The sequence below is a fragment of the Marmota flaviventris genome, chromosome 14, assembly GCF_047511675.1.
Source record: "Marmota flaviventris isolate mMarFla1 chromosome 14, mMarFla1.hap1, whole genome shotgun sequence".
Lineage (NCBI taxonomy): Eukaryota > Metazoa > Chordata > Mammalia > Rodentia > Sciuridae > Marmota > Marmota flaviventris.
Window position 1 is genome coordinate 87,475,138 of NC_092511.1, and position 14,082 is coordinate 87,489,219.

General features: G+C 45.9%; 1 protein-coding gene across 5 annotated transcripts in view; it reads right to left on the reverse strand.

The window, feature by feature from the left end:
• Positions 1–17: 17 nt before the first annotated feature.
• The window catches only part of Inpp4a (inositol polyphosphate-4-phosphatase type I A), a 134,340-nt gene continuing 120,275 nt past the window's right edge, over positions 18–14,082 (reverse strand). For all 5 annotated transcript variants that reach the window (XM_071601859.1, XM_071601856.1, XM_071601857.1 and 2 more), the window contains 2 exons: positions 11,998–12,152; positions 18–2,553 (listed from right to left, as the gene is read on the reverse strand). In XM_071601859.1, coding sequence (XP_071457960.1) covers positions 2,421–2,553; positions 11,998–12,152 — 288 coding nt within the window. In that variant the 3' untranslated portion in view covers positions 18–2,420. The remainder of the gene's footprint in view (positions 2,554–11,997; positions 12,153–14,082) is intronic.

A 14,082-nucleotide genomic window follows, 5' to 3' on the forward strand; every position in this document is an offset into this window, starting at 1 on the left:
AGTCAGGCAAGACCAAGTTCTGTGTTCTTGTCAGTGATTTATTGTCATTCTAAGGACTAGCACATTTACAGCATACATGGCTTCGAATGAGCTAAGAATATATAAAACAGTAACTGTATGTTTATATATTAATACTGCCCAAAACAAATAAATAAAAGTATTTTAATGCACTAAGCTTGGCAAATACAACTGTGTGGGGACAAAACTGTATTATACAATGTTTTTACATCTTCAAAGGAAACTAAAGGCAACTGTGCTGCAGGAGCTCTGACAGAAACCCTGTGACATTTCCAACTGTCCCACATCTGGACATTTCTCTTTCAAGTGGCTCGGGGAGGTGCAGTGGGTGGAATGCTGCTGCGTGGTGACCTGTAATGGCGCCTGCCCCACACAGCCACACTGGGCTCCTCCTCCTCCAGCTGCTGGCACCCTGGCTGTGCAGCGATGCCCCTGGGAGCCAGGCACAGTGCCTCCAGAGAGGATCCTGATGCCTGAATCTCCTTAAGAGTTATGACGACCCATAACATAAAGCAGAACTTGGGAAGAAAATTCACATAAAGGTGCCACATGCAAAACTGCTGACAGATGAGTCAACATTTGCCATAGTCCCTTTATAAATGCAGATAGTTAATGCTCTTTGGACAAAAAGAAGGGCAGAAAACAATATGGGTAACATTTAATTAAAAGAAAAACAAAGTTTTTCAAAAGGTTGAAATGAGAAAGAATGGAACTAAAAACTTACAAATTAAATGAAATGGTGGAGAGGGTGCCTTTGAATAGGGAGTGACACTTAAAGAGGAGAATCTGATGCTAGCTGAATAGCCACCTGTGTGTGGGGGGGGTTGGTGGACAAGAGTTTCTCTGCCACTCTCCCTCCACCATGAACTAGCATCGAGGGAGGGGCAGTCAGCCACAAGCACCCCTCATTAGTGTCCTCCACACACCAGCTCACTTCTCCCTCCCCGCTGGCACCAGGAGACAGTGAGCTCTGTTAGCACCTGACTTCTGAGTAGGAAAGGCCCAGAGGGTCACCCAGTTCCACCCTACCTTATGCCCACTCCTCTGTGTCCCTGCCAAGGACTGGTCCTGCCTGTGCCTCAATGCCCCAGGCCCAGTGACTCTACTGGACATTTCTCAAGGAGACAAGAATATATCTAGACTTCTAGACTTAAGATATTTCCAAGGTGTTTACAAATCATTAGAATCATTAATATGTGCCATATATATTTCTTTTACAGCCTCTTAAATAACATGTAAACATAATCGTAAGAAACAACAGAATCGATAAAACACATAAACTCCTAAAGAAAAACAACTCTGCTAAGTGCAGAAAGACTCATCGTCACCTTTTATAAGATGACAAGACATAATTTCTATGAAATTCCTAAGTTTCCTGGCCCATAAATCCCTTTCAAAATCTCATTTGAGGAGATACTTTCAACTGTTTCTCAATAGTCATCTTACATAACAGAATGAGAAGAGGAAAGTAACAATTATTGCAAACCTAAAAGTAAGACACTTTGTCAGATATTCAGACATGATTGTATTGTCTCGCAGAAGACCTACAGGATATCCCGCAAAATCTGAGAATATTCAGGTATCCACTACTCTACAGTCCCCAATTCCCCACTGGAGTGTTGTTCCTCAGACATCAGACACACCACGTTTAAGGTCCTCAGTTGGGTAATAAAGGGAGATGTGTGCTGTGGGCCCTAGGAGCAGAGACTACAACAGGGACAGTGACAGGGACCTCACTGCTAGCTTCATGTCTCAAGCGACACCTGTTCTGGAGCTTGTGTGGGATGGAGAGAAGAGTGGCCCGAGGTGTGGGCTCCCTGGCAGGGGTGCCCTCATGGAGTTTCACCTCAGGTGGGCTGACTGGTCTTTCGCCTCTGGGTTTTCCAGGTGGGTGGCACAGGTGACTCACTGGAGCCGCCGTCCTCACTGCATGAGAACAACTAGCGTCTTTTCCCGAAAATATGAGTTAACATTTATTTTTCTGCCTGGGGTCTGATTGTTTTACATTCAGATTTTTTAAAAGTAGATTATAATTCAGTGCTCACTTCTAAGTTACTCAGTAGAAAAATAAGTTAGGTGAGCAGTGCCTACATGGGCATCTGAAAAAGTCTTCTGGCATTCCAGACAAACCTAGCTGGAGGCTTACAGGTAGCTGTGGACGCCTGCCAGGTGGTGACAGCTGGAGGCTAATTAACTGGGTGCTGCTCACTATCCCCACTACTGAGCCACACATTACCTCCTATGGACTCCAACGGAAAAAACATGCTCCGTAGACTCTTTAGTGAAATATTTTAAAAACACAAAAATGAAAACCAATCCTTCAGGTCTTCTTGAAGAATTCGTGTGTAACACTAGAGGGTACCCACATTTATCCTGTAACAGCTACTGAGAGGACACCGTGCTCACGTCTCAACTTTGCCGTAAGTCCCTTCGGGAGGCCTGTAATGCCTGGGGAAAGCCTTCAGCTGCAGGGAATTAAATGCATATTTGCGACTTCCAACATTCTTCATTGTATTTTCTCTCCGACAACCCTCACTGAGGAAAAAAACAAGCACAAGAAATGACAGCAGTAAAAAAGGAAAAAAGAAAAGACTTAAACTAAGATGAAATGAATCATTTTCATAGCATTAAAAAAAAGTTAATTTAAATGGGTGCCGGACTCGTCTACGACAAATACACACAGAAGATGGCGGGTTTCTGAACGAGGCAACTAAGAAGCACAGAGATGGATACATGCTGAAAGGGGCTGGGAGTTTTGCATTTCTAATGCAGTGCTGTACCCAAATGGAAGCAATTATTTTTAAGTTAATATCTCATCCTGTATCTCAAGCCTAGTTATCTGGTTCAAAGGCTGTATCACATAGCAAATTAAATGGGACAAGAACTCCTCCTCCTCTTACCAAAGTCTTTAACGAGCTGCACTTCTGCATGTTAACAACAGTCGTAATCATATCAAATGCAACATGCTGATTTTCCCTGCAGAATCAATCCAGTATGTAGCAAAGCCATCTGGCTAAGAAGGCTGTCCTGACACCCACCTCCACCTAGGGGCCAGCTGTTCTAGGGTAAAGGGACCCCACGGGCCATGCACTGCACGGCTATTGGGGCTGGGGCTGTGGCGGAGTGACCCCACTGAGGTCACCTGGTAATACCAGCCGCCTTCTCTGGGTAGACTGCCCTCACTGTGGGCACCTCAGGTGCCAGGGGGAGCCACAGTGCTCTTCCCTAGAGAACTCAGTACCAGAATCATCTTCAGGCTGCTCTTGATGGCAGGTTGTCATGGCAACCCGCTGGCAAAACAGATGGTGCTGGGAGGATGCATGGGCAAGGCAGACTCACATTCTCAGTGGGAGAACTCAGGGGAATTCTCTGGGAAAGGTCCTGGTGCAGACATAAAATTAATAGGCAGAAGCAATTCTGAATGTAAACGGCTTCCCACAGCACAGTGTGACTTGGTACTGTTACCTTGTTCTAACATTGGCAATGAAATCAACTAGTTATCAAGTTTAGTATAAAATCCCCCTTATGAGATGTAAAATTTGCAGTTACAAAGAAACAGTGATTTAAAAAAAATACTTCAAATTGTATGAAGACCATTATGTCATGCATTTAAAAAAATATCAGTGGCAATTGCTCAAGCCTTGTAAGTGAAAAGGACAGTCTCATTATCAAGAACATGTAAAAGAGTTTTTGGTAAGACAGTAATTTTTATTCAAAAGATAAGCTTGAGTATTTTTTTAAAAAGTATCCACCTGATTCTTTTAACTAACATAGTGACTCAGGTGTGCTTCCTTGTCCCAAAGCCTCAAGCCCTCAGCTGGATGTGTGTCATCTAAGCTGAACACTTGGGCCACATGAGCAGGGTCCCCAGAGTAAATAATGATCATGTTTGTATAATATTCAGAAATCACAGAAAAATATAATTCTATTTAAAGCAGAAGCTGTAGGCTCCTACACAGTTAATATCTGTTAACCTTTGGAAGCTCTTACATTAATGGACTATTTCAGATATGGCTTCTCCATTTACATAGAAACATACAAACATCTCAAAAACTGCCTGTCACTAGTAAATGCCAAACTCCCTTGAGGAGCAGGAAGAATAATTTGGGAACTTTTATGTTCTCCTGTATTTACATGTGAAAGGAGCTAACCCCTGGTTTAGCTGGCTGAACAGATTATACATGAAATTATAATCAAGATTATACTGTCATTTCAATTTAGTTATAAATCAAAGTTTTTCTCCCAAGTATTTGCATTTATAAAATCTGGCTGCTGTGGCTGATCTGGTTGACAGTAACATACTGTCAGTGGTCACCTAGTTCCATGAGCTGGCACTAAAGCTGGGGACTGCATATGCTGAGATGATCTGGGATGGATTTTAATTATTCTGAAGCTACGTGATTTTTAAAATCCTACCAGCAAGTTATTAATTTTCAAGGATTTGGATGGAAACCCTACATGACAATTAATTTTAAGGGAACCACTGGCCTCCCTTTCCAGTAGGGATCAGTACCTCAGAACTCATCTGGAGACCTCAGAGCCTCAGCGATTCCACATCAGACATGGGGAGTTGCCTTGTGGAAGGACAGTATGCCCATCTTTTAAGATCTTGGCTTGAACGAGCCCCCAGAATAAACAGTGACAGTCACACTAGTTGAAAGAACTGGCACCATCCAGTGGGAACTGCTTCTGAGTGTGGTTCTCTGATTCCAGAGGGATGACTTAATGCCGAGGTCTGGGTGGCTGGCGCCTAGGATGCCTCAATGCCTCGGCACTGGATTGCTTCTGAAGCATCACCCATGGCAGTGCCTCCTCTGTCCTGAACCAAACCCCATCCCTGCTCCATCCGGCCTGATTCTCACTAAAGCAGAGAAGATTTTGAAATGTATTTGGCCTGATTTCATGAACAAAAAGCCTTAGTGACATTTAAAATTCAGCATAAAAGGAGAGTGTCCCGAAAGAAAACAAGCTAGCTTCCCCTCCTGCCTAGGCTGGTATCATGGTGCTTCCTAGGATCAGTCTTCCATGACTGGAGGCTCCTAGAAGCGACTGGAGGAGACGGAACACCCCATCCTCCCCTCCTTCCATTCTCTCTCTCTTTTAACCCAACAGCCACGCCTGTGCTGGACAGTAAGGTGTTGCTGGCACCATGGCTGGCAAGGATCAGGCCTTGCTGTCCTGGAGGCCCCCTCAGAGGGTTCCTCTGGCCGCCACAGCTCCCCTTTGCTATGAAGTGGGGTTCCGAGAGGAGCCCCTGCAAGGTGCCATAGAGCACCTGGGCTCTGCGGGAGGGAGGGCGCTGTGTGTAGTCAGAGGGCCTCCCTCCTCTCCGCCCGGCCACTAGCTCCACCCTGGAGGTAGGCGTGTGCATGGGCTGCCACCACGGGCATCAGGATGCATCGCCCAGATGGGAACAGGAGGCTGTGGGGGTCCATTTTCTCACTTTCAAATGAAGCAAATAAAATGGCCTTAGAGAGCTGAAGTACATACCTTGAGGCAAAAGAGGGCAAGCATCAAACACCTTCCAGAGAAACACAGACCGGCAGGACACTGCCTAGTGACTAGTGTCAGTGTGCTACAGCACAACACCACCCCTCAGCTGGCAGGCAGTGAACCTTCACTGGAGGATGCAAGGAACCATACTTATTCCAGAGGAGACAAATGAACTCTCCCATGGTGTGACAGAGGTGACACATGTCCTTGGAATCCTGCCAGTGCTGGGGGATCTAGAAAGAAGGGCATCCTTGGGATGTGGCTGTGATAAAGATGGTCTTACACTATATCAGTTGGATTCTGGCCTTTGTACTACTTCTGTGTTTCCTAGTGTGCAACTCCAGGCTGATGCTAATTCAGAGAAGCCCCAGAGTAAGGGCTGGAAGTCTTGGAGAGAGGAGAGAGAGGCCAGCTTCTGTAGTGAACTTTTTTTTTTTTTTGTGCACCAAGGCATTAAGGTTCTGGGAAAGCCAGATTCTCTAATTCAACCCAGTTTTTCCAGAGTGGTAAAAAGAAATCCACTCATAAAACACAGCATATGGGGAAGTGACTACCTCCAGTGTTCCAATGCTGGAGGAGCAAAACCAGAAGCACAATATGATATGAACTGAACAAGAGAGAAGCCACTGTTTCTTACACAGGGCGTGTGGAATTTCCCCAGATTTATGTGGTCACCTTTACAAATGTGATGTCAATCTCCTGCCACACGTTGAACATACTGTTTTAGGGACACTGAATGTTAAAATCAACCAGAAACCACAGTGACCTCTCTTCTCAGCTCCATCTGCCACAATTGACCAAAAGTTAGACTTTCCATTTTTTGGTAGTTTTCCTTTGATTAGTTTTTGTTCATTATTAACCATATTTGATTAGTAAGAGAGAAAAGCTTTCTGAATTTCAATTTGGAATTAAAGATATCATTTTAAAAATGAAAAATGATATCTCAAGAAAAATAAATGTATATGACTTTAATGGCCTTTTGTTATTCTGTGCATGAATTCTTGGAGCCAGTTTTAATGAATTTAAAGAGTCAAGATGAACCTGAGTCTCGTGCCGTACGTAATCTTCATGTGCCTGACTTGGTACAAGGTGTTCTGTGGTCACAGCCTGTTACCCCAATAAAAAATAATAAACACAAGCAAGGAGATGTTAGGATTCTGCAAACTGTTTGCTACTATAATCCAGGGACTACGCTTTGAAATGAAAGCAGAAAGTACATGTCCTATTAAATAGGTTAACTAGATGAGCCAGTTATAAAGCATCTATATATGTCTTTTCATTTTTCTTCAAAAGGAAAGGAAAGTTTTGCAGTACACTTAAAGAATAGTATCAAATATACAAATATTTCCAGACAGAACTCCTTTCTCTTGGAAATAGGGCACATTGAGATGTACAGGTAATAAATAGTTTTACATCAGAGGGTAAGAGATCTGGTACAAGTAATTGCAAACCAGCTAGATTAACGCAGGAACGTTAGGGTACCATTGAGAACATGTTACAAGCACTGAAGACGCTATGTGATTAAATGAACAAGTCCTCTTGATGAAATAATTTGGCAGGTATTTACAGTTGAGAAGACAAAACGTCAAACTGTAAGGCATGAGATATTTCTTGGCAGACCACGCTCTGACACCTTCCTTCTGTCCATTTAGGTACTCGGTGGCTGGACATATTCGGGCACTTTTGTTTTTCTTGTGACTTATTAATTTTTCATAATGATATTCATTTGCAACGCAATTTGGTCACCAGGTATGCTATGCTCAGAAAGAGCCACACAATCAGTAAATTGGGGCTCAGAGCTAATAAAGGAATGGAACAGAGGAGGCTGGGGTCTAGCCTTAAGTCTCGGATGGGCACCAGGCCGCTCAAGTTCTTCTGGGTGACTACCTCCCGTGTTCCAATGCTGTGAAAAGGAAAAAGTTTGGGAGAAAGGAAAAGAAAAAAGGAAAGGACGAAAGAAAAAAGAGACACGTGCGATGGATTTTACCCAAAAGTATGGAACAAAAGAGGAGAACCAAAATATAAAACAAAAGGAAACAATGGAATGGAGCCACAACAAAAAGAAAAAATGATATCAGAGAGGGGATGAAAGGAGGACCAAACAAAAGCAGCACAGTTACGGGAAAAGAAAGGAGAGAAAGAGAAGTGAAAATAAGAAAAAATACTGCAGTTTACTGAAAATAAACACATGTAGGTTGAAACAATGGTTTTCCATGTTCACCCTCTCTCGGTTGGCCAAGCACAGCTCCATGCCGCCCACCATGCCCCACATGCTGCAGACGGGCATTTCTGAGACGCAAGCTGAACATGAAGAACCATGGGGGTTGACCTTCTCACAGATGCCTGAGCATCAGCTGGCACGACACAGCAGGCCAAAGCTGCCTCTTGGTTAACTACACAAACAAAAACCATTTACCCAAGGTTCCAAAGGAGCGTCCTCCCCAGACCCACCCTGTCGCAGGCGAAGCAGTGGCAGAGCCTGAGCGATGGTGCCTCCAGTTTGCACACATCTGTTTTATGTGCTAACTCCTGAGAAGGAAGTCCAATACCACGCTAGAAATTTTATCTTTCCCCCTTTTGTGCTAAAGAAGAAATGTACCGGGGGCTGGAGGTGAAGGAGTAGCTCAGGGGTATAGCACTGGCAAGGTGCTGGGTTCAATCCAAAAACATGAAAAATAAATGCACCGAGATGAGATGGCACCTAGGACACCAGACTCCAGAGCCACAGACACATCCACCAAGTAGCAACAGTACAGAGCCAGAGGCCCCAGGGCAGAGCAGGCAGCCGGGAGCGTCCATCTGGAGATGAGGAGGCCCAGGGCCAGGGCCCCTCCTAAGCTGAGTCCTCTGAGCTTCCCAGGGAGGCCCTGCTGGGATGTGCTGTCCTGGCAGGGAATGCTCTCCCGGCCGGCACTGGCTAGTGGTCTCATTTCCTGCCAGTACAGGCTGCTGGGTCACTGTGGCTGCTCAGGAAGGTCTGCTGTGTAAGGGTTCCAGCCCCAGTGGGCACAGAGGAACACCACTGGTGTGTGCTGTACACTCCCAAGGCTCCAAGAACTGAGTGTGTGACTCTCCTCCCAGCTCTGTGGTCACAGGTACCACACTCAAGGCTTGAATGGGCCCCGGTAGAGTTATTTATGCCACAAAAAGTGGGAAACACTACAGATCAGGTCTTTTTTGGAGAGAGCTTGTCACTGGACGTTTAAGCACAGTGCTGGCCACCACCCTCAGTCTCCAGGAGTCAGTGGGTGTCAGCTTTGCTCCCCCTGCATCCCACTTTCGCATGCCACACTATTCCATCTAGTAAAATGTGAGGGAGGGAGCAAGAGAACCAAAGAGTTCCCTCTACTTAAGGGCACAGAGGTTGTCACTGCCTTCTCAGGGCTCTCAGGTGACCTGTGGGTACTGGTGATCACAGAGCCAGATGCCAGCTAGCAACGCAGCCACTCAGGCTTGCAGTCAGCTAACAGGTACATGTCTCCTCCACAGTGGACGATCAGCAATCAGAGTCAGGCATGGCAGTGTCACTCAGAACAAATGCCTGGGACACTCGCTGCCTGTGAGAGCCTGAGACACTGCAGGGTCAGCGCTCTGTTTTATTTTTAAGACTTCTTAAATAATTATTAAAGTAAGACATGTTCGCTGTAGAGATTTTAGAAAATTCAGAAAAAAATGAAAATTTAAAAAGACGTCTGTCACTGGAAGCAGAGGAAGGTCAAAGGAGTGGCACCCATCCCCTCTGAAGAGGGTCCATCTCTGTTCAGGATCTCAGGTCCCCTCAGGAGTAGAGAGAGGCACCCTGACTACAGTCACTGAAGTGCTGGGAACAAGGGCAGTGATGACAGTTCTCAATGAGGGTGGTGGGTGGGCACCAACCCCGGGCAGAAGTATGACTGGTCTGGGAGCCACTTGCCAACAGGTATCAAAACTACTGAGAATCCTCACAAAGATTTATGCTTTTTAATCTAAAAAATCAATTTGGGGGTTGGGGTTGTGGCTCAGTGGTAGAGCGCTTGTCTGGCATGTGTGAGGCACTGGGTTTGATTCTCAGCACCACATATAAATAAATAAAATAAAGGTCTATCATCAGCAACGAAATATTTTTTAAAATCAACTTGGAAAATGCAGGTAGGAAAATATATAAGGATATTCACTGCACTATTGATTTATAATGCTGTCAAATCATAAGCAGCTTAAATAGTCAATAAAAAATTAGATTTATCATGATGTGTCAAAAGGGATAAGATCTATATTTATTAACCTGAAAAGAATGCTCACAATAATTAAATGAAAAAAAGTAGTCTATAGTCAGGGGTGGTGGCCAGGCCTGTAACACCTGACTCATGAGGCTGAAGCAGGGGGATTGCAAAGCTCAAGACCAGCCTCAGCAACTTAGCAAGACCTTATCTTAAAATAAAATATAAAAAAGGGGGTGGGGATGAGGCTTTGTGGTTAAGTTCCCCCAGGTTCAATCCCCAGTACCAAAAAAAAAAAAAAAAAAAAGTGGGGAGACTGTGCATATAACTGCATTTGTTTTTGCATATGAGTGTATTTGGCTTATGTGTTATTCAGGGACTAATTAACCAAGGTATGCATTAACCAGCTCACACCCGCATGTATGTATGTATGTATCCATCTATCCATCCATCCATCCTAAAGAATGTATCTCAGTTGTTAACATGGCTATTGTTTAATAGTAGGTATAGAGGGTTCTGCAGGCTGTGTGTTTGTGTTTTCTAATTTTCCTACTAGGACTATCAATTACTTATGTGATTAAGAGTTATAGAAATTACTTTGTGTGCTGTAATAGTTGTGATAGCTATCCTGGTCTGGGGATGTAGCTCAGTGGTACAGCATATATGCTTATTAGTGTGCTTAAAGTTTGTGATAGCTATCCTGGTCTGGGGATGTAGCTCAGTGGTATAGTGTATGCTTATTAGTGTGCTTGAAGTCCTGGGTTGAATCCCCAGCACAAAAACCAAAATAAAATAGCTGTCCTGCACGAAAAGCCCCAAGTGGCCTTGGGGTGGGCGGGGTGGCCCTCCCAGGTATAGGGCTTGGCAGGCCCTTAAGTTAAACTGGGTCTCTCTCTGGGGTCACTTTTTCCCTGGTCTCCTGAGACCCTGATGCTCAGATGTAGTCAGAATGGATTGTTGGTTTTGTTGAAATTGTTCACAAGCTCAAAACTGGAGAGCAACAGGCCTAATTTGGGGCTGTAACGACCTACTCAGTAGACCTGACCTGGGCTTGGCCTCCACAGCACAGGGCCCCTGTCTGGCTCTCCCTTGCCTTTCCACTGGCAGAGGACTCCAGCTCCTGTGCCCTCTCCCCACACCCCACAGCTCCTTGAGTGCGGGATGGCTACCAGGCTGTAGCACCAGGTCGCCTTGGATGGACGTGGAGCCTGAAGGACCCTGAAGCTCCTGAACACATGTCCTTGATCAAAAAATTTTTTTTAAAATTTTTTTTAAAGTGCTCCCAAGCAGGGGTTTTCTGAATCTCCACTGCTTCTCCATTGAGGGGCAAGGGATGGAGAGATGGACTGACCTTAACAGAGGCTTAGATGAACTTAGACAAAATGATGCCATTTTTACAAAATGCTGTCCTCAAGAGGCAAGAGCTCATGCATCACTTGTGCATTATTGTGAGAAGGTCAAATGTCAGAAACATACAGAAAGGATAAGAGAATCGAACACTTTAAAGAATTTGGTGAGAGGACAAATGATACAGAACACTCAGTAGAAGTGACCGTTGGAAACGAGACTTTAACAGCATTGGTGACTACATCGAAGGAGACAGGAAAGCCAGGTTTCTTATCCTTTCTTTTGGTATGTGAGGTAGGGCTGCCCAGCAGTGCTTGAAACAAGGCATCGATCAACAGTGGACAGTCTGAGTTCTGGGTTTCATTCTGCAAATACGCCTGCTGCCTCAGAATCAGGACGTCATTAGGGGGACGTGGCCAGGACACACTGACAACTGTCACCATAAAACACTCACTGGACACTTTGCTCATAAAAGCAAACTGTGCCCACCGCTCAAGAGGAAGCAGAGCAAACCAGTGCAACCTGCAGACGTGTCTCTTCACCCAAGTTTGGAAACACATAATGTACATATGGAAGGCACTGAAGATGACCCACTCGGAGGCCAGAGCCACGCACAGGGTCCCCTACAGAAACAGAAGAGGCCTGCAGAGAAAGCACAGGCCCCAAGACCCACCCACAGTCAGGCATGTGGCCTGGGGATGCCACAGGTGTCCCTCCTCCTTAATTGCCCGCCCTTCTGCATTTCAGTGCAGTCCTGCTCAGGAAGACGGCAGCTCCTCCCCATCAACTTATGAGAACAAGAATGCTGCCTGAATTTGACAGGGCCAATGGTTTGACCAATGGTCAAACTCTAGTAGGTGTCCGCGAGTGCGGGCCGGCCAGGCGCGGCTCATCTGCAGCTTACACGGGGAAGGGCGGGCAAGCAGCCCACGGCGGCACTCACCTGCGCATGCACTCCAGGGCCTGCGTGAAGACCTGCGGGGCCATGCCGTGCTCGTGCTGCAGGATCAGGCACTGCTCCAGCGTCACCGACATGGCCGTGCGGTCCTTGGCACTCTTGCAGCTGGTGAACCGGACCCCGTTAAGGCGGCGGCAGATCTGCCAACAGGAAGCAGGCTGTGCTGAGGAGGGGACACTGCAAAGGGGAGCATATCTGCTCCCAAGGGGGCTCCCCACAAGCCTGGCAGGGTAGCTCCATGCCCAGTCCCAGCAACAGGAACCAAGTCACCTGCAAACAGGTGCTGCTTGGAGGCCCTGCTGCCCCAAGGCTCTGTCTTCATGGTGTCTTCCTGTTCCTTGAGTGCTTTCTTCCTGTCCTCTCCCATGGGACATGCCTCCCAAGCCCAGCTTTCCTCCCTCTTGCAGTATTACTGCTCTTCTTCGACCCTCCCAGCTGTCCCCTTCCAAGCCATCCTGGGACCTTCCTGGCATGTCTAGCCCTTTACTGCCAGCCCCCAAGCAGAGAAAGCATTGAAGATGACCACACAGGGGAGGCCAGAGCCACTCACAGGGTCTCTTGTTGCTGGCCAGGTCTCCAGGCCTCGGGAAGGCAGGGACAGACCCATTGGTCTCAGCTCTCCTTTACCCACACAGAGGGGAACAGCCCAGAGAAGCCACTTCCAACCACAGGCCCTTCTCCACTCCCACCTCCCTCAGGGTCCTGGGCACAGGGTCAGACACCAACAGATCCCTCCCAGACTGCTCAGTCACGTGGGTGGAGCATGGCAGCCCCAGACTGGGACAGGTCACTCTGCACCTCTTCTCCCAGTGGGAAGAACACTGAGGGCACTTCCTTTGCACCAGTAGATATAGTCCTAAGTTCACATCCCCAAGTCCAGTCAGCTTTAAAAGAGGAAAGAGGCTTTTTTTCTTTCTAAGTTTATGGCAGACTCTCTTAGCAGTACAACCAGACCTGAGCTGATGAGAGTATTTATACTTTTTATATGAATATTCATACTTCTCAATGAGGAAATATAAATGATTCTATGGGGCTGCCCCAGACTCTCCCAAGAACAATAAGGCACAGTGGGCCCATCTGGGGAGTCAATCAACTGCAAATCAAAAATACCAAAAGAAAAACTGCCTCTATTCTGAACATGAAGACTTTTTTCCTGGTCGTGACCATCTGCACAGTGTTCACACTGTACTCAGTGTCATAAGTCACCTAGAGATGATTCAAAGAGCACAGGAGGATGTGTGCAGGTTCTATGCAAATCCTACACCCTTTATATTATATAGAGACTCAGCAGAGCATCCTTGGATTTTGGTATCTGCAAGGGGCCCTAGAACTGATCCCTCACAGTGCCATGGGATGGCTGTATTTATATGCACATATGTATTAGGTATATTATACATGTGTATACAACTTTGCACCGTATTACTGCCCTAAAATCTGAAAAATCTGTGCATTTCAAAATATCTGGTCACAAGAAGTTTAGATAAGGGCCTGTGACCCTGTACCAGATACCGTACTGTGAGAGCAGGTCTGGCATTTAGTGAAAGATCACCTAAGCTATACAATGGTGGGCTCTCAGTTACCTGTTGAAATCCAGAAAAATATTAGAGTTATCATTGACTGTCCTGAAAACAGTGCTGCCCCTGCCTCTCAAGCCCGCAAAACCACTTGACATAAAAACAGTGAAGCCTTAAGAAACATGTTCAGAGAAAGGCAAATAGTCAAGGTCCTGGTTCAGATGAGACAATCAGGAAAAAAGGCTTCTTTTAAGATTAAAAAAAAAAAAAAAAAAAAAGACCAAAGTGACCCAAAACTAGCAAGGGTAAAACACAAATTTTGAAGTCATAATTGACAAAGTAAGGATGAACTTGAACTTGGTGAGCTCACTACATCCTATAGATTGTTGACTTCATGACTCAAATATGAGGCATAAGCTGGAACTCTAAATAGACTCCAAAACCATTTAAATGGCACTTGGAGAGGCGGTGCATCCAGAGCTGGTGTGCGTGCCCACAATGCACCTGCAGTGCCAGGCTGCTAGCCCAGAGGGCCATCAGCCAGCCCTTGAGCTCT